This window comes from Panthera onca, chromosome A2, assembly GCF_046562875.1.
Source record: "Panthera onca isolate mPanOnc1 chromosome A2, mPanOnc1 haplotype 2, whole genome shotgun sequence".
NCBI classification, from domain to species: Eukaryota; Metazoa; Chordata; class Mammalia; order Carnivora; family Felidae; genus Panthera; species Panthera onca.
In genome coordinates, this window is record NC_138340.1 from 10,284,302 (window position 1) to 10,309,037 (window position 24,736).

Sequence of the window (24,736 nt, forward strand, 5' to 3'; positions counted from 1 at the left end):
GCTGCCCACCTGGGAGTTCACAGCCGCGCCTCCAGCCAGGCGGATGATGCCGCCCCTGTCACTCAACTTTTTGCTCTCGCCCCCAGCTTTACGGTAACCGTTGCTTCCCCTGGTTTCCACAGCGACGCCACCGAGAGGCGGGCAAGGGGCGCGCGGCGCCGAGGCCTTATTTTGATTGGTGGGTGGCCAAGCACCTTTTAGCTCTTCCCTGTGTCCCGCAAGCTGATTGGCCAGCCTCGTGGCGAGAGCTGCTAGTCCTCGCTCAAGACCTGCCCCGCGGGGCGGGGTCGAAGGTGAGCGCCCCGCGCGCTGATTGGCTGTAGGGGCGCTCGTGGCAGGGAGGGGCGGGGCGGACGCGGAACCGATGTTAGTCTCGCGCGGCGGTCGCGAGCGCGTGAGGGAGCCTGTTCCTTGTCGCGCGCAGGTAGGCAGCAGCGGCAGCAGGATTAGTAGGGGTCGTGTGAAGAAGCCATGAAACACTATGAGGTAAGGAACGAGGAAACCGGGACCTAGCGGCCGCCGCAGACTCATTCGTTTTTTCTTCTTCGTGGGACCATGGGACCCCCCCTTTCTGGTCCTGTGCCCCAAAGGGCGAGCGGGACGGCGCAGGCGCAGTGGGCGCGCGTCGTGTCCCGGGGCCACTCGTAAATCGCACCGCGCATGTGCAGGGGTATTTCTAATTCTGCAACCTAGGCTGTTGTGGGGTTGCCTTTTCTTGGGGTCTCTGCAGGATGTGGGAAGCTTGCAGGTTCCTTGCAGCTCCCCCAGCGGGCCGGGGCAGACTTGGCAAGGGGAGGAACAAAGGTGCGGGACCCTGGCTCCCGATCCGAGGGTGTCTTGCATAAGTGTTGCATTATGCTACCTCCTTCGGTTTAGGAAAGGGCTTTGCAATCAGCCTCTGGCACGATCTTTGGACCCCTTCCCTCGTCCGGGACGTCCGCGAGGAGATTAGGCGGCGAGGGAGGTGCAGTTCCAGGCCTGGCTCCCGCCGAGTAGCAAAGCTGATCTTGCTTTTTGGTAATCTAAGAGATCGTCTCAGTCAATCCCTGCGTGTCACCTGGGGGAAATCTCACGCCCACAGCCATTCTTGAAGCCTAGGTCCCCTGACTCCTAACTTGGGCTGCTGCTTCCCTTAAAACGAAGTCTGATGCGCTTATCGATCTAGCTGATAATAGAATATTAATAATTTAATTATTTGATCAGTACTGACTTTCAAATAACATTAAATAATAACTAGTTTATTCTTAAAACGCATAATAACTTAGCGTGTGATTACTCTTGTGCTATGAGATTATGTTCTCTTATTTTTTATCCTCATAGGCCTATGAGGTTGGGGACTATTATTATTATTCCCATTTTTACAGATGAAGAAATAGTCTCAGAGATGTCAAATGACTTACCCAAAGCCCCCCCCCCCCCCCCCCCCCGCCCCCCGAGGGTAAATGCAGAACAGAGAGAGAAACTCAGGACTCGGGTCTTAGTTGCCAGCCCCTAGGCCATGCTGTCCCCAAATGAAAACTAGCAGGTAGAGATGTCTTTTTTTTTTTTTTCTTTCTCCTCAGTTTAAAAAATTGTGGCAAAATACACATAACATAAAATTTATCATGTAACCATTTGTAAGTGGCATTAAGTACATTTACATTATTGTGCACCCATCACCACCATCCATCTCCAGAACTCTTTTCTTTTGAATTTAAAAAACTGAAACTCTGTCCGCAGTGAACACTAACTCCCTGTTCCCCATTCTGTCCAGCCCCTAGCAACCGCCATTCTAGTTTTTGTCTCTATGAATCTGACTACGTTAGGTACCTCACATGTAAGTGGAAGGAGAGATTTCTTGTTTTTTTTTTTTTTTTAATTAAAAAAAAAACCAACCTTTTTTTAACGTTTATTTATTATTGAGAGGCAGAGACACAGCATGAGAGGGGCAGAGACAGGGGGAGATACAGAATCTGAAGCAGGCTCCAGGATCCAGCGGTCAGCACAGAGCCCAACGCGGGGCTCGAAATCACAAACCGCGGGGTTGCATACATACCGTTACCTGTGTCTGCCCCCCTTTATTGTTATTATTATTTTGCTAATTATTTTTTAAATTTGAAACCTAGAAGTCCTCGCTCATTTTTGACACAGTACCAGGAATGAGGAGGTAGGATCCAACGATCTCTCATGCCCCATTCAACTTTATGATTATAGAATAAAGTTCTAATACGGTTTTCCCTCTCAAACCCTCTTACACTCCCGGAGAAAAAGCCACAGTTTGAAAGATGCGGGAAGGAAGATCCATACGGCATTTTGCAAAATGGAGTTTTAGTTTCCTTAGTTAGCAGTCAGATAAAGTAGGCCTCTGAGGACCCTTGGGGTGAGCACATTTGTTCCGGAAACGGTGCAGGCTGAGGCCTGTGGCTTGCACTGGAGAACGTGCTCTACCTTATGGAAATAAATCTTTTTCCTGCCAGAAGGAAGGGGGAGCTTCAAACCCACTGTTCAAAGTGACCTTGGAGGGAAAAAAATTATTTTGCTGTGTTCTCTATTCTCATTTTCTGCTACCATTTGCCAAGTACCCTCCAAGGTGATAGCTACACTTTCCGTGTGGGAGGATCCCTTGTCTCCCAGCAGGCAGAATAGTTTTACTCCCAAGTGTCTGTTGCAGAACCGTAAAAATAGCACGGATACTCCTTCCACTCCCATTTAACAAACTTTGAGTAAAGGTTTCGGTTATCTTCATCAAAGAATATATTTCTATTTGAAACTAAGCCCATCCTTCACCCCCAAGTGAGCCCCTGTCCACTGAGGGGTTCACCTCCCTCAAAGACCTTTGTGGCTCCGAGAGAGACCTCGAGATAATGGAGTTTACAAACGATAGAAGTGATGTTCAGAAAAATGTGATCTGCGTGGAGTGTCACACAGGGCGCTGATGGAGGCCGAGGTCTGATGTCATGGCGGTTGGGATTCCAGCTGGAGGGGAGATTTGTTGCTGTTTCAGTAACAGTGTACCATCACTGCCGGTGTCCCCTCTGTGATCTGGGAGGAAAAAGTATCCCTTCAGTGGACTAGTTGAGATGAAGCAGATAGAACGGGTCACCTTTGGGTCCTGGCTGAAGCTGGTTTCTTGGAAGGCAAAGGAGGCCTTGGGATTGTCTTGGGGTCAGATCAGGGTTGATAAGAGAGCTGCTTATCTTACGCTACAAGATTCTTTCCTTTCCTTTTCTTTTCTTCTTTTTTTTTCTTTTCTTTCCTTTTTTCTTTTCCTTCCTTCCTTCCTTCCATTTTTTTTTTTATTGCTGTTTTTGCCATTGCAGATGAGAGCTCAAAGTAACGATCCCAGGCGTAACTGGAAAAACAGCTGTTGTGTCTTGTAAATGAGTCTGTTAATTTCCAGGAAGATCAGCGCCTCTCAGTCTTCTGAGCCCTTCCCTGCCCATCACTGCCCGTCACTGCCCGTCACTGCCCGTTTCCTCTAGATGGGTACCTGGAGACAAGGAAGCCTCATCCTCTTGGGGTCCCCACTGCCCTTATGTAGGATCTTCCACCCCCCCCAAAAAAGGGTAGCTCTGTTGGTGCTAATTTTGCGAATAATCCTAGACCAACACAGTACCTTGCCTCAGGCAAGTTTTGCTTCCACTAACGCCACAGGAATAAGCATGTGAAAGTTCTGGAAGGTAGAGTTCTGGTCAAGTGGCAGTTGTTTAGAGCCAGAAAACTGGGCTGGAAGGCAAAAATTAAGGAGAAAGTAGACCCACGGTTAATGGTGTCTTAAGTGTGTGGGCTTTGGGCAGGGGTGGGGCTGAATCCTGGTTCTGCCACTCAGTAAATAACTGTGTCACTGACCAGAGCAGCTTGATTAACTACTTTGAGCCTTTCTGTGACTGCTCATTGGGGGCAAATGCAACCTGTGAAGGCAAAGGTCAGTAAGAAAGAACATTAGGAAGTTGATGGAAATATATCATCAGAGGGTGCTACAGGTAGCCCTGGTTCATTCATTTTAACTGTTGTGCACAGTTCCATTTTATGAAAAAAAAAATCTACTTTGGTTTCCCAGTCCTTTCGTAAATCTCCAGATATTCTGTTGAGTGGAAAAAAGCAAGCTGCAAAAGATTCTATGTATTTCAAAAAGTACCAAATGAGAGAGATTAATCTGTACTGCTTATGGATATGTACATAATAAGTGGATATGTTGTGATTAGAGGTTAGAAGTATGTGGGAATCACACAGTTAGAGGAACTGTTGCTTGGGGAGAGGGAGTGGGGAGAAAAGGGGTGTGGAAGGCTTTCAGCTATGTCTGTTTTATTAAAAAAAAAAAGGAATCTGATGTAAATAATTCTTAAATCTGGGAGGTGGGATCTTGGGTGTCTGCTGGGTTTTTTTGTAGTTTTTTCTTCTGAATTCTTGTGGCCTTTTGGAATAGGTGAGGGATATTTTGGGTTTCTCTGACTGTTGAGCCCGTTTTATGTGTGGGTCTCCGACTTTCGTACCTTAAATGTGGCACCTGTTTGCAGAAAGGTGTTGGTGTTCTGAAATGGGGACTGCTTGACCTCTTTACTCTCACACCCTTCTGCATGCTGCATCGAAAGAAAAGGCCTTCCAAAAATGTCTTTGGGACTGGTTTTTCATTTGCAGACAGGCTGGGATGCTGGTTGTGATCCCCTCTTCTTGGGCCGGATAATCAATCCTGCTGGATTAATAGCAGGGACAGGTCACATTTATTGTATCTGTCCGAAAACCTGAGAGGTGGGTCCTCTTTGCTCACATTTGTGGATAAGGAACACGAGGTTCAGGTGAAGGAACTTGCCCAACTTACCCAAGGTCATGTTGTGGCAGAGAGGGGATCCAGACTCAGGTCTGTCTGATTGCCCATCCGTAGAAGAGGAATGGGGGGGGGGGGCACCAACAAGCACAGGTGATCGGGTGGGCACGAGTATTACTTCTACTTTGCACATAAGGAAACTGAGGCTCAGAGAAGCAAATTAAGTTGCAGAAGGTCACAGAGTCAGGAAGCCGTGTAGCTGGGCTTGAGCCCTGGGTTTGCACCTTTCCAGTTTCTGTCCCTGCTGATGCTTCCAAAGGCTGCTGGTGGCCAGGCTGTGCTGTGCCGTGCCATTGTTCTGAGGACAAAGCGTCCCTGGAGGGAGAGTGGGAAGAGGCTCTGTGGGTCGGTGTGGAGTGCTGGCCGAGGGTCTCTCTTGGCCCTAAAATCGGATGGGCTGTCCCTCGGAGTTCTAGAGGGGGAGCCGGATTGGGATTGGCAGCCAGGAAAGCCTTAAAAGGTTTAAAGACCTTCCTTGTGTTGGTGTGCCTTGGGCCAAGAGCCTTGGGTCGCGTTGAGTGGGAAGGGCGGGGCTTAAGTCTGGGAGGTGGGGCCGAGGCGGGGAGGGCGGGGCCTAGGCAGCGGAGGTGGGGCCGAGGCGGGGAGGGCGGGGCCTAGGCAGGAGAGGTGGGGCCGAGGCGGGGAGGGCGGGGCCTAGGCAGCGGAGGTGGGGCCGAGGCGGGGAGGGCGGGGCCTAGGCAGGAGAGGTGGGGCCGAGGCGGGGAGGGCGGGGCCTAGGCAGGGGAGGCGGGGCGGGGCGGGGCTGAGGTTGGGAGGTGAGTGGGAGGATCGGAGTGGTGGGCGGGGTGGGGCTAGGTGAGCCTGGGTGCGACCCGGGAGCTCCCTCGGAGCCTCGCAGAGCCTCTTGAATAACCTGTTCCTGAGGAGAGGTAAGTGGCGAGTGGACAGACAGCCCTGAGTGGGGACTGTGCTAGGAAGGGACTCAGCCCTTGAGTTTGGTTGGCAGTCCGTGCGCTTTCACCGACAGATTTGGCCAGACCTTGGGCTGGGTGGCCTAGATCAGCCTAGGTCGTAGCACCCTCTTGCTGATACTGCCGGTGGCAGCAGAGGATGTTTTAATACCTGGGGACAGCCAGGGAATCCTCCTCCTCAGAACGCCTCTGCCAGCTTGGTACTCACTCTGAGCGCTTTTAGCTGATAACTATTTAATCCTGGTAACGAACCCATGGGGTAGGGACCGTTCTTCTCTCTGACCGATGGGGAAACTGGGGCACAGAGGAGTGAAGCGACGGGCCCTTAGTCCCTCAGGGAGTGGCAATGCCAGGATTCTGGTGGGCCACGGGGGGGCTTCACTGTGGGTGGGCCCCGGGTGGTTGTGCGTTGAGGGGGGATGTCTTTGGAGGCCACTGGCTCTGCCCTTGGGACAGACAGTTCTCCCTGCTTGAGCTTCGGTTTTCTCTCCCATGAATCCAGGGTAAGGACACCTGTCTCGGAGGGCCGCTGGGGAGTGTGACGTGCCCAGCACACTTCTTGGCCCGCAGTCGGGGTACAGAACGTTAGGTGGTTCAGGACAAATCATTGGACGGATCGGGAGAGCCGCATCGGTCAGCCTCGGAAATGCTTTCTGCACGTGGCCTCTCTTGAAAGCCTTACGACTTGCCAGTGAACCGGGCCACGGAGGCCTCCTTCACGGAAGCTGCTGGAGATGGGTTCATGCTAAATGGTATGCCCAGAAGATGGAGGAAGCAGCCGGTGGTCAGTCTTGATACACTGTCACACACGGTGGAGGTCACATTTGGGGACGACCTCTTTCCCTGGGCCAAGTGGAAGCACAGTCAGGACCCACTTTTCGGACTTACTGGGACAGAGAGCCGTCCCAGGAAGTGGGTGCTTCGGGTGGGTCTGCCCATCTGATGGCCGTCGAACCTGCTCCCTCGGAAGCCGGGCAGCTTCTGGCATGTTCCGCACCCTGCAGCGGCTGCAGGGGCTTCTCCCGTGTAAATGGGAGGATCTTAGCACCTGGGCCTCAGAACTGTCTCTCGGGCTCCTCATCGTCCTCTGTCCCCTGCCTTCCTCACCCTCTACACTTCTGTCTTTCGTCTCCTCAAACTCCCGCAGCCCCATTCCAGCCCTGAGCATCTGCCTGTTTCCTCAGCCAGAAGGCTCTTCCTCTGTGTTTCCCCGGCCGCTACTTACTGAGAGCTCAGCTTCCACGTCCTGCAGAGAGAGGCCTTCCTGGACCATCTTACCTGGAGGATGACCCCCGCCCCACCCCCTGGCACCCTGCTCCCGTCCATCGGGCCCACCTTGGGCCGTGGTTGCATTTTCACTTGGGTTCTTCACGGTCAGACTGTGAGCTTGGTGACGGCAGGGAGGGACTCTGTGTCTTGTCCCTGCAGCTTCCCCGGCGCCTGGCCGGCGCCTCCTTACTGACTGACGAGATGCACGAATGCGACTTCTCCTGGTGGTCAGGCTCCCGGGGCGCAGAGGGGCGAGTGTGGGGCTGCTGCAGGGACCTGGCTGAGAACTGCATCTCCCGTGTTGGGCCGAGTCAGTCCTTACTGATTGTGACCCAGGGAAGCTGGCTTCTTACGGCCTGTTGTCCGCGAGCCCCGGGTCCAGCGCTGCCGCGGCCAGCCAGCCTGTTCCGCATCATCCTCTCCTCCCCATGCTTCGGCCTCACCACGAGCTGCCACCTCTGCGCCTGGGCCTGTCCCCGGCCGCACGGGATGCTTGCGGGTTGTCCTGGTCTGAGCGGTCTCCTGTCGTGGGCCTCCACTTATCTGTTTCCTTCTGCCATTTATTCATTCGTTCATTCGCCCCAGTGCATTTCTCTGTGCCTGTCACTCTCCAGGAAGACGGACTAACCACAGCCTCTGCCCTCCAGGTCTTTTCACTGAGCCAAGGGGAAAACCAAGGGGAAGGTTTTCAGGGAAGGGGAGGGGACAGCATGTGCAGAGGCCGGGAGGCCTGACTTTGTGGATGGCCCATGTCGAGTGATGAGGCCGAGTGGCCAGAGACCTGTGGACTTTATCCTGAGGGTGATTAAGTCCCTTCTCTGTTGATTTTGCGTAAAAGGTCAACTTTAAGAGGGTGGTTTATTTTTTAAGTCCTGGGGGGAGGGGAGGGGTCCTCGCGTTCTGCTGTTTGTTGCATAAATGGGCAGAGTAGTTGTTCCTTATTGCTGACTGGCGGGTGTGGATGGTGTTTGGGGCTCCCCCCGCTGCCCCGACCGCCACCGCCCCGCCAGTCTCGTGGTTAGTTAGAGATGGGCCACGAGCCTTTCCCAGCTCTCTGAGGGATAAAGAGCCTCTCAGTAGGTCACGGTGACTGGCAGGCTGGCACGGCCCTGGCCCTGTCCCTGCTCGAACCAGGCTCTTATGTAAGCAGAGTCCCCAGGCCATTCAGTTGGCCCCATAGACTGCAGGGTTTGTGCCATTGTCCGGGTCCTTCTGAACTCTGTTTTTCCTTTTTAAAGGGACCAGGGAGCACTGGCCGGGGCCATGCCAATTTTGTGGTGGGGCCCGTGGGAACAGTGCCTGTCCTCCGGGTGAGGGGGGGCCGGCTGAGTTTGGGGGAGGGCGGTTTCGCACTGGCACTGGGGCATCCTGGAACATCAGGAGGCAGGTCACAGACCTGGAGCCTCCACTCTTGTGGGGGGAAGCTGTTCCCCAGGACCCCTCAAGAGTCTGACTCAGGAGAAGGGTGGGTCAGTGGGAGGAGGGAGGGTTAGGGAAACATACTCTTTGCGGGGAGTGAGGGGAGTATCAGAATTCTTGGGGAGATTCGTGTAGTCCGAAACAGTATGTTGTGGACTATTATTTCCACCAGAGAATAAAGTCTAACGGACTCTCCTGGCTGGGGATGGGGATCCATCCACCATCCACCCCAGGGCTGGGTTGAGTCATGCAACCCCTGTGCTAAATACCAGTGTTTCAGGAGAGATGGCTTTGCCCTTCCTATCTGGGAATCCCGTCATTCAGGGCTCAGCATGAATGTCACCTCCTCTTGAGAGGTTCCCCCCACCCTGATCCACTCAGGCCACACTTGCCACCCGTCGCCTCTCCGGTTTTAGTTCTCTGCACAGCACTTAGCACCTTCTGATAGTTTGTGCGTTTGAGCTCCTCGCTCGCTGTAAGCCCTGGCCCCTGGCGGAACAGGTGATCATGTGCACGTCTGTTAGAGACACTGGCTTGCAGAGCAAGGCACCGGGCACGCTCAGGCAGTTAGCCGCATCGCTGATGCCCCCCACCCCCAGAGACACTGCAATCGGATGAGGAGGAAGGACCCTCACGTGGTTGTGGGGTACACGGCTGCCCCTCGGGGCTGGCGGTCCTGACCCTGAGCTCCTGCCTTTCCGTCATGAAGCTGGTCACGGCTCATCTTTTGGCACTTTGGAGTTTGGCCCTCCCCCTCCCCCCACTTTTTGACCCAAAAGTTACCTGAACTCTGAGTTTTCATGTGCGGATGAGGTGGGGATCCCGTGGGTAGTGCTAAGCCACGATCACCAGACCCTAAGAATGTTCCCTGCCAGGCCCCTCCAGGCGCGGTCTGAGGAGTGGGCCTGGGAGCTGCATCTTCTGCCACATTCCGGCTCACCTGGGGTGTCGTGGACGCCGCATGGGAGTGAACTCATTGCCAGCCTCCCCGGCTGGGCCTGGGAACGTGCATCACGGGGAGAGAAGGCACGGGGAAGCACGTGCATATAAAACTCTCGGTTCCTTTTCCCTCGCTTTGTTTTGCTGTCGACCAGAGGGGCTGAGCGGAGCCAGAGAGGCCTGCGGGGCTCAGGGTGCTGCTCACAGGTAATGCTGCAGGTGGGAAGACAGCCAAGGGCATCTTCCTAGACCCCTCTGTCAACGGCGAGAGCCACCTCTTAATTCACCTCTCCCTTTAAAGATGCAGGGAGGCCTGTTAAACCTTCCGGAAGCCCTGCCCTCCTCTGCTGAAATCCTCTTACCTTGTTCGTGTTCTCCTTCTATCCCAGAATGCAGTTTTCACCTTAAGTTGGGCTGTGTCTTATGATTGATATATATACATGTCATGTTTATATAGAAAGTTCTCCACTCCCCGACCCCCCCCCCCCCCCCCCCCAAATTGGCAGCTTGGTCTCAATCAGTGGTGTCTCAGGATCCAGGAACTAGAGTGTCTTTTTTTTACCACTTGTCACCTCTGCCCTAGTCCAAGCCCCACTGAGGTCTCTGGCCTGGGTTGTTTCTGAGACTCACTGCTGTGTCTGCTTCCATGCTGCTCCCAGCAGTGGCAGCGGGAGGGCTCTTTCTCAAAACCAAAGCAGGTGGTGGCACTCCAGTGACTTCCCAAAGTGCTGGACTGGGCCTCCGTGCACTCCAGCCTCCTCAGCTGCTCAAGTCCATTCTGTTCCCGCTGGATGTTCCAGGGCACTGCCGAACTCACTGCTGCCTCAGGGCCTTTGCACTTCCCACAGGGAGCCTCAGGCCGGTCCTCCCTTCGGCTTCTTTTCTGGCTATGGCTCAGATAATACTTCCTTAGAGTGGCTTTCCCTGACCACTTCCTCTGGTGCTCTGGGTCCCCTGCCAGGCTCTCTTCACAGCACCTGGTGTGTCCCAACCTCATGTTACGTGATAGGTGCTTTGCCCACGTTCCCCTTGAGTGTGAACAGGACCAGTCGAGGAGCGTGGCCTCTCTCAGCTGTGCTCACCATTCTGTCCCAGCACTGGGAACACTGCCCAGCACACTACTGTCACACATAGGTCTCTCTATTCATCAAGCCCAGCCCCTGGCAAGGGCCCAGCACGTCGAGGGGCTCGGTAAGCACTTCCCGAGAGAATGAACGGGAACTTCTCAGTCAGCAGAACAGGCTTGTGAAGGTTCCACGTCGCCCCCGGCCCCCCCACCTTGTGTGGTCTCTCAGTGAGCTGGAGCTCTCCGTGGGGCCGTTTAATGGGCATTTCAGACTTAATAATGTCCCGACCCGAGCTCCAGACTGCCCTCAAACTGCGTGTCCCCGCTCCGGTTAACGGCACTTCCAGCCTTCTCATCACCCAGCCCCGAGGCTCTGGCTCTGCTCGTTGTCTCACGTCTCCTGTCCAAGTCAGCGAACCCTGCAGCTCAGCCTTCGCTGTACAGCTGGAAGGCGGCCGCTTGTCATCAGCCCCCCACCATCACCGGGCCCAGGCCAGGGGTCGGCAGGCTTTATCCGTGAAGGGCCAGATGGGAAATACCGTGGGCTTTGTGGGCCGTATAGCTCCTGTGACATCTTCTCAACTCGATAGTTGTAAAAAAAAACAAACAAAGCAGCCGTAGATGATACATTAACAATCAGTGAGCCATGGCCTTGTTCCTGTGATACGGCTTTGTGGATCCTGAGGTTTGAATTTCACGTCACGTCCTTGTGCTGCGCAATAGGCTTCTGATTTTTTTCCCAACCATTTAAAAGTAGAAGGACGATTTTAGTTCGTACAGAAACAGGCGGTGGGACCAGAATTGGCCTCTGGGCCGTGGTTGGCCGACCCTTTGGTCTAAGACATCTTTTATCCTGGCAGAGTTATTCCCGTAGCTCCTTATTCGGCTCCCTGCTTCCACCCTTACTCCCCTGTAGTCCAGATGGATCCTTTAGGAACTTGTCAGGTCATGTCCCTGCTCTGCCCAGAATCCTCCAGGGCTCTCACCTCACTTGGAATAGAAGCCAGGGGCGCCTGGGTGGCTCCGTCAGTTGAGCGTCCGACTTCAGCTCAGGTCACGATGTCACGGTCAGTGTTCGAGCCCCGCGTCGGGCTCTGTGCCGACAGCTCGGAGCCCGGAGCCTGCTTCGGATTCTGTGTCTCCCTCTCTCCCTGCCCCTCCCCTGCTCACACTCTTTCTCTCGCTCAAAAATAAACGTCAAAAAAAAGGGGGGGGGGCGAATAGAAGCCAAAGTCTTCATCTGGAGGGTGAGACCCTGCACAACCTGTTACCTCCCCCCAGCCCCCTTCTTGCTCACTCTCTCCAGCCACACAGTCCTCTGCACTGTTGCTTGAACACACCAAGAATGCTGAACCTCAGGGCCTTTGCACAGGCCATTTCTCTGCCTGGATGCTTTCCCCAGATTTCTCAACAGCTCTTTCTTCCACTGCATTCAGGGCTTGTCCCAAGGTCTCCTCAGGAGGCCTTTCTTGACCAGTTTGTATAAAACTGCACACCCCCTCTTCACCTTCCACTCCCTGTCCCCTTTCCCTGCTCTGCTTTTCCTATGGCACATGACATCTTCTAATGTTATGTGCAACTTTATTTGATGGTCTTTGTCCTCCCCCTGCTAAAATGTCAGCTGCACATGGGCAAAGATTTCTGTCTCTCTTTCCACAGCTGAATTCCCAGAGCCTTTAACAGTGCCTGACATGTAGCAGTTAGTAGATGTTCAATCAGTATTTATGTGGTGAACGAATGAGCCTCAGTTTCCTCATCTGTAAAAGGGGATTAATAGTAAAAGGTAATTTGTGTTGAGAATGTGCCTCTGTGTCTGGCACCTTGTGAGCATGTGGGAGGTGTTAGCTGTTGCTGTGTATGAAGCTGGCCATGGGGGTCCCAGAGCGGGCGATTCCGGAAGTTTCTGGGGTGAACTAACCTGCCTGCCGCACCGGGCCAGATGTGCTGGATGCAGGTGGGGGGTCATCCTGGATGGGCTCCTCCTGCTGCTCCCATCAGCCATTTGCAGGGCTCAGTGTCTCCTGCCTCTTCCAGCTTCTTGGCCTGATGGCACCTTCCTGCTCAGAGATGCAGAGACCAGACACGGTCACTACCCTTGATCTGGCCAGGGGGTGCCGGGGTGCAGATCTGGGCCGTCCCCCAAGGGTCTGGGGCCGGGGACAGCCCTGGAGGAAGAGCATTCAGTTCTAAGGAGCAAATGTAGATGGGGTCTCGCCACTGGAGCTCGTAGCCGGGTGCTGTTGGGCTGGTGACTTGTGTTCCTCAGCCTCAGCCTCCTTGTCTGTAAAATGGGGTAACAGTGCCAATCCAGTAGGATCAGTGTGAGCTGGTGGTGGCTGGGTACTCAGGACTCACACCCTGCAGGGGGCAGGGCGAGGAAGGGGTGGGTTGCACCTGCAGGGAATGGTTGAGGCCCCACTGGGAGGGGTTTTGGGCTTCCAGAGGCAGCCTGGGTCGAGGTGGCTGTTCCCATCTGTCACCTGGGAGCTTTCGAAGCTGTGGGCGCCGGCTCCCCCTTCAGAGACCCCGGTCCCCCGCCTAGGCTGCCCAGTCCAGGGCTCTTCAGCGGAGTCACATGAGCAGGCAGGGTTCAGGACCACGGGTGGGACTTCTGCCACGTGTGCCATGAGAACCCTGTCTGTTAGGTCTTCTTTCAAACGTTCCCATCGACCAGAGGGAGACGCCGAGGCTCAGGCTGGGAGGCTGGGCTGACTCTGGCCTCTGCTGTGGCACTGCCGTGGGGACTCCCTCCACCCCTCCCCCTGGGGCCTGACAGGAAACCGTGCAGGAAGCGTTAAGACAGCCGCTGAGCCTGCCTGGACACCTCTGTGTGGTGTCAGGAGGTGACGGGTCTTTCTCCCTTGGGACCCTGAGTGTGCTGGGGCCACGGGAGCCTGAGGCCTGCGAGGAGCGGGCTCAGTCCCTGGGCTCCCTGGTAGTGACCTGTTCTGCGGAGTCTGGACCTTCCAAGACGAGTGTGCTGGAGTTGGAGCATCGGGAGGGAAGGGGGTGCCGTGCAGATGATCAGATCCCGGGGCCCCTCCCACCTTTCTTCCCCCGTTGGCATCTAACCCCGCTCTTCGGAGCGGTGGTGGTGGTGTGGCGGGGGCTGTGGGCCCAGGCGGGTGCGTTGGCGCTGGCCGCGGCACTTCCTGGCTGTGTGCCCTGGGCGAGGGCCCCCTCGTTTCTGAGCTGCATAACTGGGGTCACAGTCCTTAGCTTACGGGCCCTGGTGAGGCTAGGTGAGTTAGGCAGGCGAAGGTCTCAGCACGGCCCTTGGCACGAGGTAAGCATCCGACAGATGTTTCTTGGGGAGGCGCTTCCCAGTGGCACAGGCCCCAGGGGCAGCCCTGCTCTGGGTGGGACAGCGCCCTCTGGAGTCCCGGAAGGTGCAGCCTGTGCCCGCCCAGGGAGGTGCGGGGGCTGCGGGTGCCAGTGGGCAGCTGGTCAACGGGCCCGAGACCCAGAGTCCCCGCTGTGTTGGTTCGGTGTCCCCTTCAGGTTGTGCTCTGTGTGGTTGCTGCCACCAACCCGGGGTCACCTGAGCACCTAAAGAATGTTCTCCAGGACGCCGCTGGGGTGTATGGGGCTCTCCAGCGTCTCCTGGCCCCCATCCCAGAGCCCAGGGACATTGGCATTCAGACCCTGACTCTTGTTGTCTGGCCAGCGGGGGCAGGAGGTGGGAACTGGCTGGTTGAGGGCCTGGGAGTGGGTGGTCAGCGTCTCCCCGCCCTTGCCAGCCTTGGTGACGTTCTGCCCCCGTGGTGGCACGTCGGGGAGGCTGGTGCAAGTGCGCTGGGCACCTCAGAGAAATGGGGTCACGAGCTGAGGCCACTGGGGAAGGAGGTATTTCTGGCGGAGCAGGTGCGGCCTGTGCTGGCCTCCTGGCAGCTGAGCCCAAGGTCTTTTCAGCCACCCTGGCGCGAGCAGTGTGACTTCGATATTTCTGGAAAAGTGGAAGGGAAAGGGAGCTGCAAGTGCTGAGTCGCCGAGTCCAGGCGAACGTGCCCGAGCCTCTGCGTCTGTGAAGCGGGTGAGCCGGCCGGGTGCTGTGCCGCTCGCGGCCGGGCCTCCCTCCTCTGGGTGCGGCAGCTCTTAATGCCCCGAGCGGGGGCCCGTGGGGGCCGCGAGGGCCTGGGCCAGCCGGCGGAAGGACCTGTCAAGGTCTTTGCATCTTTGGAGTCCCAGGTTGCCCTGAGCAGGGCTTGCACCCACAGCGGGCCTCTCGTGCCCCAGACCCAGGAGAAGACGTCACCACCAGGGCGCACACGTCCCTCACAAGGTGGCCTAGTTGCAGGGCCCTTTCCTGGCCGGCAGACCCACGTGGGGTCTCAGAGAGCCGGCCGGAGGCTGGGCGTGCTGCTTGTGCCGTCTCTGCGCGGGGCCTCCGCAGGCTGGGGGTGCGGCCCCAGAGGCCTGTGTGGGCGGGGCGGGGGGTGGGGGTGCTGGCCTTTCTCAGCACACACGAGCGCGCGTCTGGGCTCAGGTGTTTGCTGTGTGACCCGGGAGCGTCCCTCACCCTTTGGAACACGGCTTCCTTATCTGAGAAGTGGAGCCAAGAGCTCCTGCCCTCTCGGCTGCCGGGCAGGTGAAAGGGGAGGACGAGGAGAGGGGCCCGGGAAGCCGCCGCAGCTCCAGGCCTGCTGTTTTCCACGCGTGCCCATTGGGCGGGTCCGCCTGAGGATGCACAGAGGTTCCAGGGGCATCATCGGGAGCTGGTGAGGGTGACCTGGAATCCGGGCCGACCCTCAGGCCTGTGCCTACCCCTTGTCCCAAGGGGCCCTGGGATGTGGACTCCGCCGCGAGGCCACGGAGTCTTGTTGGCGGATGGGAGGGGCCTGGAGAGCACTGGGCCCGGCGGTGTTTATAAGGTTGGGGGGACACTGAGGCTCGAGAGGGGCCCGGGCCCCCGGCTTGCAGGCCTTGTGGGCGCTGGTGCCCGGGCCCCTGTGTGCCGCGCCCGCCTGGGTGCCGCTCCTGCAGGTGCAGCAGATGCAAGCGTGGCTCTTCACACCTGGGCTCAGGTGGCGCCTACTCCTCCTGCCGCCTTTTTTCTGGCGCTCCTTCCTCCTGGGGCTCAGGTCGGACCCCCCGGGCCCCCCAGACCATCATCAGCAGATCCCGTGGTCCTGCCCTTCGTCTGTCCAGAATGCCACCACTTTCCACTCCTCCGTGGCCACCTCCCTGCTCTGTCCCCATCGTTGCCCTGGTCTCCCAGTTCCCAGGGGAACCTGCCCACTTCCCTCGGGGTAAGAGCCAGAGCCCTCACCTGTGCCGTCTGCCCGCTCTGTGCTGGCCACCTGGGCCTTCTGCTCCTCAGAGCCGCTGAGCGCATCCAGCCACAGGGCCCTTGTACTCGGCCTTCCCTCTGCCTCGTGTGCACGCTTGTTGCCTGGCGTCTCACTGGCCTTTGCCCGGATGCCCCCGCCCCCCCCCCCCCCCCCCCCCGCTCAGGGAGGCTTTCCCTGACCACTGTCCCGAAAATGGCCTTCCTCCCCACCCCGGACTCCCCTGCCCAGTTCTGTTTTTCTCCACGACGCTTGGTGACAGACGGGTCGCTGTTGTCCCCCGCCTCGCCCCCGCCCCCCTCCCCCACAGCACGCACAGGGTGGGGTGCGGTCCTGTGAAGGCTGGGATGGGTCTTGTTCACTGCAGTGCCTGAGATGGGGGAGGAGGGGAGGCGGGAGCGGGCGAGGGGCCGAAAGAGGGAACGTGGGGCAGTGGCTCCCGAGGCCTCTTGGCTGGTAAGTGGCGGAGCCCGAGCCAGTACTCGCTCTTGGTCCTGCACTGGCGTTTTCTGCCTGACAGGGGTCTTCGTCCTCCCGCAGTTGGGAGTGGAGTCCACGGCCACAAGGGGGCAGTGGAGCGCAGGGCAGCCGCCGCAGCCTGGCAGCGAACCGTAGTAGGGACTTCGCCGCAGCCCCGCCCCTCCCGCCCACACGTGTCTTGCTATTGTTAGGGTTCGGGCGCATTGTCACCGGCTGGATGGAGCGTCACCACATCACCTCCCTGACCTTGGTGTCTTCATGGCCAGGATTTGGGGAGAAAGGGCCTGGCTGTACTGCCAGTACTGTTTTGCCAGTGTTGGTCTGATGATAGTTAACTCCATGCAGGATCTCTTGTAGGCCGGGTGTGTTTATCTCCTGTTTTTGGGTGTCATTATCTCTGTAAATCTTACGGTAATTCTGCGAGATGGCAGGTGGGGGCAGCCCACATTATAGATGAGAAAATGGAGGCTCAGAGAGGTTGAGTAACTTGTCCAGGGCCACACAGCCAGGAAGTAGGTGAGTCTTCTTGACCTTAGAGCCTAGGTAATGTGCACACAGCCGAGGAGGCCCTTGAGCCCTCCTTGTGTGGGGACCACGGGGCCTGTGGTAGTGCCTCTGAGGGCCCAGGCTCCATAGAGCCGGTCAGCATGGAGCCCCTCTTCTGTGTTGGGCTTTTGCTGGTGCAGGAAGTCAACGAGCTTTCCCTGGAGTTGGGAGCTGGCTTGGTCACTGGCCCTTTCCCCCAGTGAGTGGTGCTCCCGAGCCTGGGAGGAGGGTCTGGCTGCCAGGATGCTGGGCCCCACAGGGTCACAGGAGCCTGGCGGGCATGTGTGGGGGCCTCACAGAGGCTTCCCTGGCACTAGGTCCCTGGCCCAGGGTACGGAGAACTCCAGGCAGCAGCTTCCACCCTGCTGCCACCCTGGGGTTGGGCGAGGTGGGCAGGGCCCCCTGGGGTGTGGTGAAGGGAAAGGCCTGGGCTCAGAGGCCGGTGGTGGGGCCTTAGGCAAGCCCAGCTGCCTCATGCAGGTGCTTACGGAGCACAGCTCCTTGTTGGGGAGGTCTGTGTGCTGGGAAATGGTCAAGAACGGGGCAGTCCTTGTCCTTGGGAGCTGGTATCTGGGAGTTGCTATTTTAAGTCAGGAAGGACCTCACCGAGCATTTGTCTGAAGGCCCGTGGAGGTGAAGGGAGGAGCCCTGAGGGGTCTGGGGGAGAGTGGTCTAGGCAGCGGGAACAGCATGTGCAAAGGCCCTGAGCCTCTCCTACAGATGCGTAACTGCTCCGCTTTCCCACAGCTCTGGTGTTTCTCATCTGCTAGGTGGGGTTCACCCCTGGAGCCTTGCTCTGGGCACCGACACTAGCTCAGAACGGTGCTCAGAAAACAGCACCCGTTTCCACTGTGACTACCTTGATCAGCAGCTTCTTTGTTTTCATGAAGACCATGAAGGCCGTGGGCCCTGCTGCTCAGCAGTGGCTCTGGGTGTTCCCCTCCAAGCTGGGGAAGGCTGCAGCCTGACCCCCGCCCCTCTTTCAGGGTGGGCTGTGGCCCCATCCTTGGTCCTGCCCCCTCCCCCAACCCCCATGCCCTGACCTCGTGGTGCCACGAGTTGCTGTTGGCCGGATCCTGGAATCTCAGGCGCCTGGGTGAGAATTCCTCCCGGGCTAGTGGAACTGTCATCGCAGAGCCGTGCTCCCGTGTCCCAGGCCAGGGTGTCCGCCCCGTCCTTGTCCTCTGTATCCATTGTGCCGGAGCCTGCTGTGCCACACCCCCTAGCTATGGTCAGCGGCTGGGACCTCCGGCCAGTGACCCCCCTCCCAGCCTTTCACCTGCCTCCAGCAGCCTTAGGAGGGCTGACCTCTCCTCCCTTCCCCAGGCCTGTCTTCTCCCCAGGGATGGGGCCTGGGCCTGCTGCCTACCCTTCTGTGCTCAGGAACCCTGCCTAAGGGCTGTGCTTGGCAGCTGCCTACACCGTCTGACCTGGCGTAGGCCTACCCTGGGTCCCCACCCTAGGCTGGCATCAGGCCTGGGCAGGCAACACAGACACACACACACACACACAGAGAGAGAGAGAGAGAGAGAGAGGGAGGGAGAAGGAGAGGGCATGGGAGGTATGCTCAGCACAGAGCAGGGGCTGGGGTCGCAGCGGGGTGGGGAGGGGTGCAGTGGGTGGGTAAGCTGAGGGACTGAAGAATGGGAAGCATATGACCATGTCCCCTCTGTTTAGGCCCTCAGTGTAGGGAGGTGGATGGGGGTGGGGTACCCTTGCTGCTCCCTGCCCTGGGGCCTTTTCTTTTGATGGGTAATTGGGGCCTGCTTCTTAGCGTATCCCGCCCCCCCTTAAAAATAATTTATTGAAGCGCAGTTCGCATAAAATGAACCATTAAAAATGAATAGTGCAGCGGCATTTGGTAGAGTCACAGTGTTGTCTGTCCACTGCAGCCACCACCTCGTTTTAGTTTTAGAATGTTGCCGTCACCCCTAAAAGATACCAGGTTCCCATCAGGCAACATTCCCCATCCCCCCTCCGCAGCCCCCTGGCAACCCAGTCTTTCTGGCTCTTTGGGTTTGCTGATTCTGAACACTTTACATAATATGGTGAGTCTTTGTGTCTGGCCTCTTTTACTTAGCATAACTTTCTTTCTTTCTTTTTTTCTGCCACCTAGCATAAACTTTTATTTTACTTTTCAGTTTGCAGTAATTATAAAATCGTACGGAGAGGTCCTGGGTCCTACATTCTCCTCACTCCTCAGGGCCTCTGAGACCTCTCTCAGCATGAAAGCTGCTGGGTCCTGGGATGAGGGGGTGAGAAGTGGGAAATGACCGACCCAGCCCCAGATCCAGCCGCAGCAGCCCTGAGCTGAGGCAACCCCCACCCCAGTGGGCTGGGCCCCAGGGTGCTGCCCGGAGGGCCAGGCTTACCTCTGTGAGGGCGCGGGCTCCCGTCCTCCAGCTTGGGACTGACCCCGGCGCGGCCGCTGGGAGTGTGCCCCTTGCCCGGCCACCCCTCCTGCCACCCGGTTTCCTCTCCGGCAGCCAGTCGGGGCCCCCGACTCTCCCCGGACCCTGGTCTGGTGCCCAGGCTGGGGGAGAGGGGTAGGATTTCAGCCCTCCCCCAGCAGCTGGCCGGCAGGGAGAGGGGCTGCTTATATTTTAAGCTATTGAGTGGCTCAGCAGGAACTTGGAGGCCTCCTCTCCCAGTGGGCCTGGTGCTGCCCTCCTGCCCCACACGGTCTCTGAAGGCATGTGGGCACCGCCCTGCTGGGACCCAGGAACTATTAATATACCTGCAGCCACAGGGCAGGCCCTATGCCTGCCCACGGCCCTGCTATTCTAGCCCTTTCTGGCACGTTCCAAGTGTGCCCCTTCCCTCTCCCACAAGTCCTCTGGGTGGGACCAGACACCCTGGGCGGTATGACCAGCTTCTTTTCTGGCCCCTTCTGTTTGGCCCGTGGCTCAGAGGGGCTCGGTAGGCTGTCCCCCAAGGCCACACGGCTGGCAGTCCCCAGCAGGCTCACTCCAGTGCAGCACCAACAGGCAGCATGGGCCGGGGCTTCTGGGTGTTGGGCCCTCTCGTGTCCCTGATGTGGGGCGGGCGTAGCATACGTGGGCAAACGGGCCTGCAGGCCGCCAGGATCTGCACCCAGGCCTGTGCCCTTCCCACCGGGCCTCCTCACGCCCAGCCTCGTGGCCCCAGGTTTTGGGGCACTTCCTGTCAGGCCCCATGCTGTGCTCCACTCACATTGTCTCATGACCCCTTATAACCCCTTGAGGCCCACGCCTTCCTACCTGCCTCCTGGACGAGGCTCAGAGAGAAGTGAGGGGCTGGTCACGGGCGACCTCGTGGCATGGCCAGACTCAGTCCCCACATCTGCCGTGTTGTTGGGGGATGTGTGAGGGGATCCCTTTCCCTCTAGGGGGTGCTGGTTGCGGTGGACCATCTGCCGGGCTGTGGGTGGCCGGCCTTGCCCTCAGAGAGCCCTGGCTGGGGCCCTGCCCTGGGGTTTCTTGACCGGCTCCTTTCTCCACACTGCCTCTGACCGAGGTCCGCCAGGGGCGGGAAGGATTCTCAGCGCCTGCTTTGCTAGCGGCCGACCTGAGGTCAGACCTAGGCCTTCTTGCCACGACCCACATCAGTAGCATCTGTGCCAAGCCCCCCGTGGGAGCACCTGGGCCCTTGGGGATCCACTGGCCACCGCTGGGCCTCCCTGCAGCTTCAGCGGTTCACATGCTCACGGCCCCTCCCGGCGGCGCCTTCTCTGACCTGCTTGGGATGGGTGGGCCAGACCCCCACCCCCACCCCCCGGGGGGGCTCCCTCCCTCCCAACTCTGCCCACTGCTCTGCCACTGTCTGGGGGCGGCTCTGGGAGAAGGGTGGGGTTGGGGGGTGGCCAGGCTTTGGGCTTTGTGGGCTCAGGGCCTAGGCAAGGGCACTGTGTTGGGCTGACGTGGTGGGAAGACTGCCCCAGAGGTGGCCTTGGACAGGCCCGGGTGGACCTAGTGAGAAATGAGTGGAGAAGGGAGGTCAGGGAGGCCGGGGCCGGGGCCGGGGCCTCATCCATCCAGGCTGGGGATGCTGGCTGGAAACTTCTCCGTTTCCTGACCCTTTCCACACTTAGAGAGAGGCTCTCTGCACCAATAACTTAGGAATGTGTCACCTCCCTGGGAACACAAATGCACAAGGAAAATAATCCGCAGTGTCTCTTACAGCTCAGAAGGGGAAGTGGATGATCTGTCTCTGGGATTCTCAAAATAGCTGGGATTTCTCTAAGCCCCGTGAGCCCTGCGGGCCTGAGCCGGCCGAGGCTGGGGCCGCCCTCGGCCTCTCTCGCCCTCCTCCCGAGGCCGGCCCCGCCCTGCAACGGGCCAGGCGGGAGGTGCCTCCCTGCCTGCCTCCGAGGGTCTCCCTGCCCCCAGTGCTGTCCAGGCGCTGTGTCCACTCAAAAGCCTCAGTTTTGGGGGACCCAGCCCCCAGGGGTCGCCCCCAGGAGGTCTGTGGCATGGCTCCTGGGGGGCTCGGTCTGGGGCAGTTTTATATTTAGCTGGGCCGTGGCTGTGGGGCACTCGGGTTACATCTGCACAGAAGGTGGCGGTGCCAGGGCAGGCGCGGGCTCCTCTCCAGCACCGCGGCAGAATTTGATCGCGCCCGCCCGGCCCAGAGCCGCTCCGCCTGGAGAGGTCCGAGGTGGGGGCTGACGGCCGGCAGCCGGGGCCGCTGGCCGCAGCGGGCAGAGCAGGGCAGCATGGACCTGAACGTGGGCATGGTGGCCCGGGAGGCCGGCCCGGGCCCAGGCCCCGGCCTCGGCCTCGGCCTCGGCCTCAACGGCCTCCCCCGAATCGCCCCCGCCAAGACCAAAAAACCTAAAAAGGCCGTCCTCTTTTTCGAGGTGGAGATTCTGGACGCGAAGACGCGAGAGAAGCTGTGCTTCCTGGACAAGGTACGACCGTGGCGTCGGCGGCCCTGGGCCAAGGACACGGAGTCTGGGCCCGTTACTTCCTGGGGCTCCTGGTTCTGAGGAGGCGGACTCCTTGCGTCCCCCCAACCTGTGTCCTGACACCCCACCTACTCCTCGGGCGGATGAGGGGTACTGTCCCCGGGCCTGCCCCTGCCGGCGTGGGGTGGGGTGGGGTGGGCAGCGCTGGCCCTTGGGTGTGGCCAGGATCCGGCCCCCTGGTGGGAGGAGGTGAGGCAACCTCTGTGGACCCTGCAGGGCTTTGGGGCCTGGGAAGAAGGTGGGGGTTCTGAGAGCTGCCCCCAGCAGATGCCAGGCAGGGGGGAAGGGGCTCCTGCCCCAGTGAGTTCTGGCCCTGACCGAGGGCCGTCACTCTGCGGGCAGCTGTGTGGGGGTGAGCACAGGCAGGGAAGCAGGCCCAGCTTCCCAGGCTCATACCGTCTCCACTCTGGGGGCGCCGTTGCTGTGCCGTTCAGCCATGTAGGTAGGGGGGCCTGAACTCCGGCCTTCCCCCTCCCATAGCAGGGGCCCAGGCCCCCTGTCCGACCCCCCTCACCAGGAGGGGGCCCTGACCAGGGTCCCCTACCCCCGACTTCTTTGCGGCCTCTGCTTCCCCCAGGTGGAGCCCCATGCCACCATTGCCGAGATCAAGAACCTCTTCACCAAGACCCGTAAGTCCAGGGCCCAGCTGTGCCACCCCTGTGACCTCTGGGTGGGACCCTGTCCTGTACACCTGTCCTCCCAGGTCCTGCAGAGATGCCCCCAGTGTGGCCCAGGCTTCTCTTGGCTTGCCTGGGGCAGATGTCCCTGCGTGGCCTTCAGCAGGAACGTCATTGCCGGGCCTTCGGAAGGATAACATCCCTCTCCTGCCTGGGTTGTTCCCGGCTGGGTCCTAGCACGGGCCTCAGAGGCCTTGTCCTGGGGCTGGAGGAGGCGTGGGGTCCCTGGGCTCCACCATGCTGTGCGCTGTGATGCCCTGCTCTCCCCGCAGATCCACAGTGGTACCCTGCTCGCCAGTCCCTCCGCCTGGACCCCAGTGAGTATAGCTGTCTGCTCAGCCGCCCTAGGCTCCTGGGTGGCAGTGGGCGAAGTCCTGGGCAGCTCTGAGCCCCGGCCTGGTCTCTCTGCAGAGGGCAAGTCCCTGAAGGATGAGGACGTCCTGCAGAAGCTGCCTGTGGGCACCACGGCCACACTCTACTTCCGGGACCTGGGGGCCCAGATCAGCTGGGTGACGGTGAGCCGCAGCCCTGTCCGTGGCCTCCTTTCCCAGCAGCCACACTGGGGTGACTCACCTGCTCCCCGTACCCCCAGGTCTTCCTGACCGAGTACGCAGGGCCCCTTTTCATCTACCTGCTCTTCTACTTCCGGGTGCCCTTCATCTACGGCCACAAGTATGACTTCACGTCCAGCCGGCACACGGTGGTGCAGTGAGTGGGGCCAGGGGGAGGGGCGGTGGGGGGGGGGGGGGAGGCCTGCTGGACCTGCCCCAGCTGAGCCTGCCCCCGCCCCTCCCCCCACCCCCCCCAGCCTTGCCTGCATCTGCCACTCATTCCACTACATCAAGCGTCTGCTGGAGACGCTCTTCGTGCACCGCTTCTCCCACGGCACCATGCCCCTGCGCAACATCTTCAAGGTGAGCGCCCTGGGGTGTGTCCAGCCAGACCCTGGCCGCCTCCCGGCCCCACCCACCTGGACCCCTGTGCCCAGACCCCGCCCGTCCCTGGCCCCACCCACTGCCGGCCCGACTCACCGCAGCCCCGCTCCCTTTCAGAACTGCACCTACTACTGGGGCTTCGCCGCATGGATGGCCTATTACATTAACCACCCTCTCTACACACCCCCCAGTAAGTGGCCTTGGACCCTGCCCCTCCCCACCCCCCTGGGTTCTCCCCTCACAGGCCACCCCTCTGCTTCCTCTTCAGCCTATGGAGCTCAGCAGGTGAAACTGGCCCTCGCCATCTTCGTGGTAAGCAGGCTGGGGAGGAGGGGTCTGGGGTGGGGAGTCTGGGGGCTCCCCGCTGACCCTGCTGCTCTGACAGATCTGCCAGCTTGGCAACTTTTCCATCCACATGGCCCTGCGGGACCTGCGGCCAGCTGGTGAGGGGCCTGCCCCAGGTGAGGGGGTGGGGGTCGGGCCGGGTGGGCCGGGTGAGGGGGTCTCACTTGCCCCTCCTGTCCTGCCCTGCAGGGTCCAAGACCAGGAAGATCCCATACCCCACCAAGAACCCCTTCACCTGGCTCTTCCTGCTGGTGTCCTGCCCCAACTACACGTACGAGGTGCGGCTCTGCCCCGCTCTCCTCCCCTCTCCCTCCTGGGGCTGGGGTCCCACACGGAAGGACCGGCCCCTGACAGGGGTCCCTGGCTCACCAGCTGCCTTGGCAGTTTGTAGCATCTGGAGACGGAAAAGCTGGCCTTTCTGGGACTTGGGAGGTGTGCAAGGCCAGGCTCGCAGCCACAAGGAAACGGGGGGCGCCTTCATCAGGTCATCCTGTCTACTCGAGGCCTCTCTGGCATCGGCATTTGGATAGTAAGGGTTGGGGGGAGGTGGGCAAGGCCTCCGTGGAGCGGCCGGCACTGCCCTGTCCTGCCCACCCTGACCCCTGACCCCTCTCCCCACAGGTGGGATCCTGGATTGGCTTTGCCATCATGACACAGTGTCTCCCAGGTGAACCCGCTGCTCCTCCCTCCATGCCCCCCCCTCCCCCCCCCCCCCCGCCCCGGCCCGGGCTCTGCGGCCCCCCTGACGCCCCCGCTCTGCCCCACAGTGGCCCTCTTCTCCCTGGTGGGCTTCACTCAGATGACCATCTGGGCCAAGGGCAAGCACCGCAGCTACCTGAAGGAGTTCCGGGACTACCCGCCTCTGCGCATGCCCATCATCCCCTTCCTGCTCTGAGCCGCCGCCGGCTCCCAGGCTCCACCAAGCCAGGCTCTTCCTGTCCCAGCAGCATTCCGGGGGAGGAGGGGGGGCCACCACTGTCCGGCGCTTGGAATAAAACCTGCCTGCCCCTGCCAGACTTGGGCTCAGGCTCCGCGTGTTTCTTTCGGGGGAGGGGGGTGAGGGCGGGGTTGGGGAGCCAGCACATCACAGG

General features: G+C 59.4%; 1 protein-coding gene and 1 long non-coding RNA gene across 5 annotated transcripts; one reads left to right on the forward strand and one right to left on the reverse strand.

The window, feature by feature from the left end:
• The first annotated feature begins 353 nt into the window (after positions 1-353).
• Positions 354-24,661, forward strand: TECR (trans-2,3-enoyl-CoA reductase). Of its 4 annotated transcripts, none has more exons than XM_078443304.2 (13): positions 354-486; positions 21,581-21,631; positions 22,266-22,317; positions 22,638-22,682; positions 22,777-22,880; positions 22,958-23,073; positions 23,174-23,279; positions 23,418-23,490; positions 23,569-23,612; positions 23,686-23,743; positions 23,835-23,923; positions 24,267-24,312; positions 24,413-24,661. In XM_078443304.2, the coding sequence occupies exons 1-13, from the start codon at positions 472-474 to the stop codon at positions 24,538-24,540; spliced, it is 927 nt and encodes a 308-aa protein (XP_078299430.1). In that variant the 5' UTR covers positions 354-471; the 3' UTR covers positions 24,541-24,661. The 4 variants fall into 4 exon arrangements, with proteins under 4 accessions (XP_078299430.1, XP_078299429.1, XP_078299427.1 ...); XM_078443303.1 differs by lacking the exon at positions 354-486 and adding an exon at positions 3,869-3,904; XM_078443301.1 differs by lacking the exon at positions 354-486 and adding an exon at positions 20,906-21,184.
• On the reverse strand, positions 12,386-20,279 carry LOC144615737 (uncharacterized). The gene is made up of 3 exons (XR_013554295.1): positions 19,116-20,279; positions 17,787-18,219; positions 12,386-12,486 (listed from the first exon to the last, which is right to left on the reverse strand). It is a non-coding gene; the product is annotated as an uncharacterized LOC144615737 (long non-coding RNA).
• Positions 24,662-24,736: the final 75 nt, after the last annotated feature.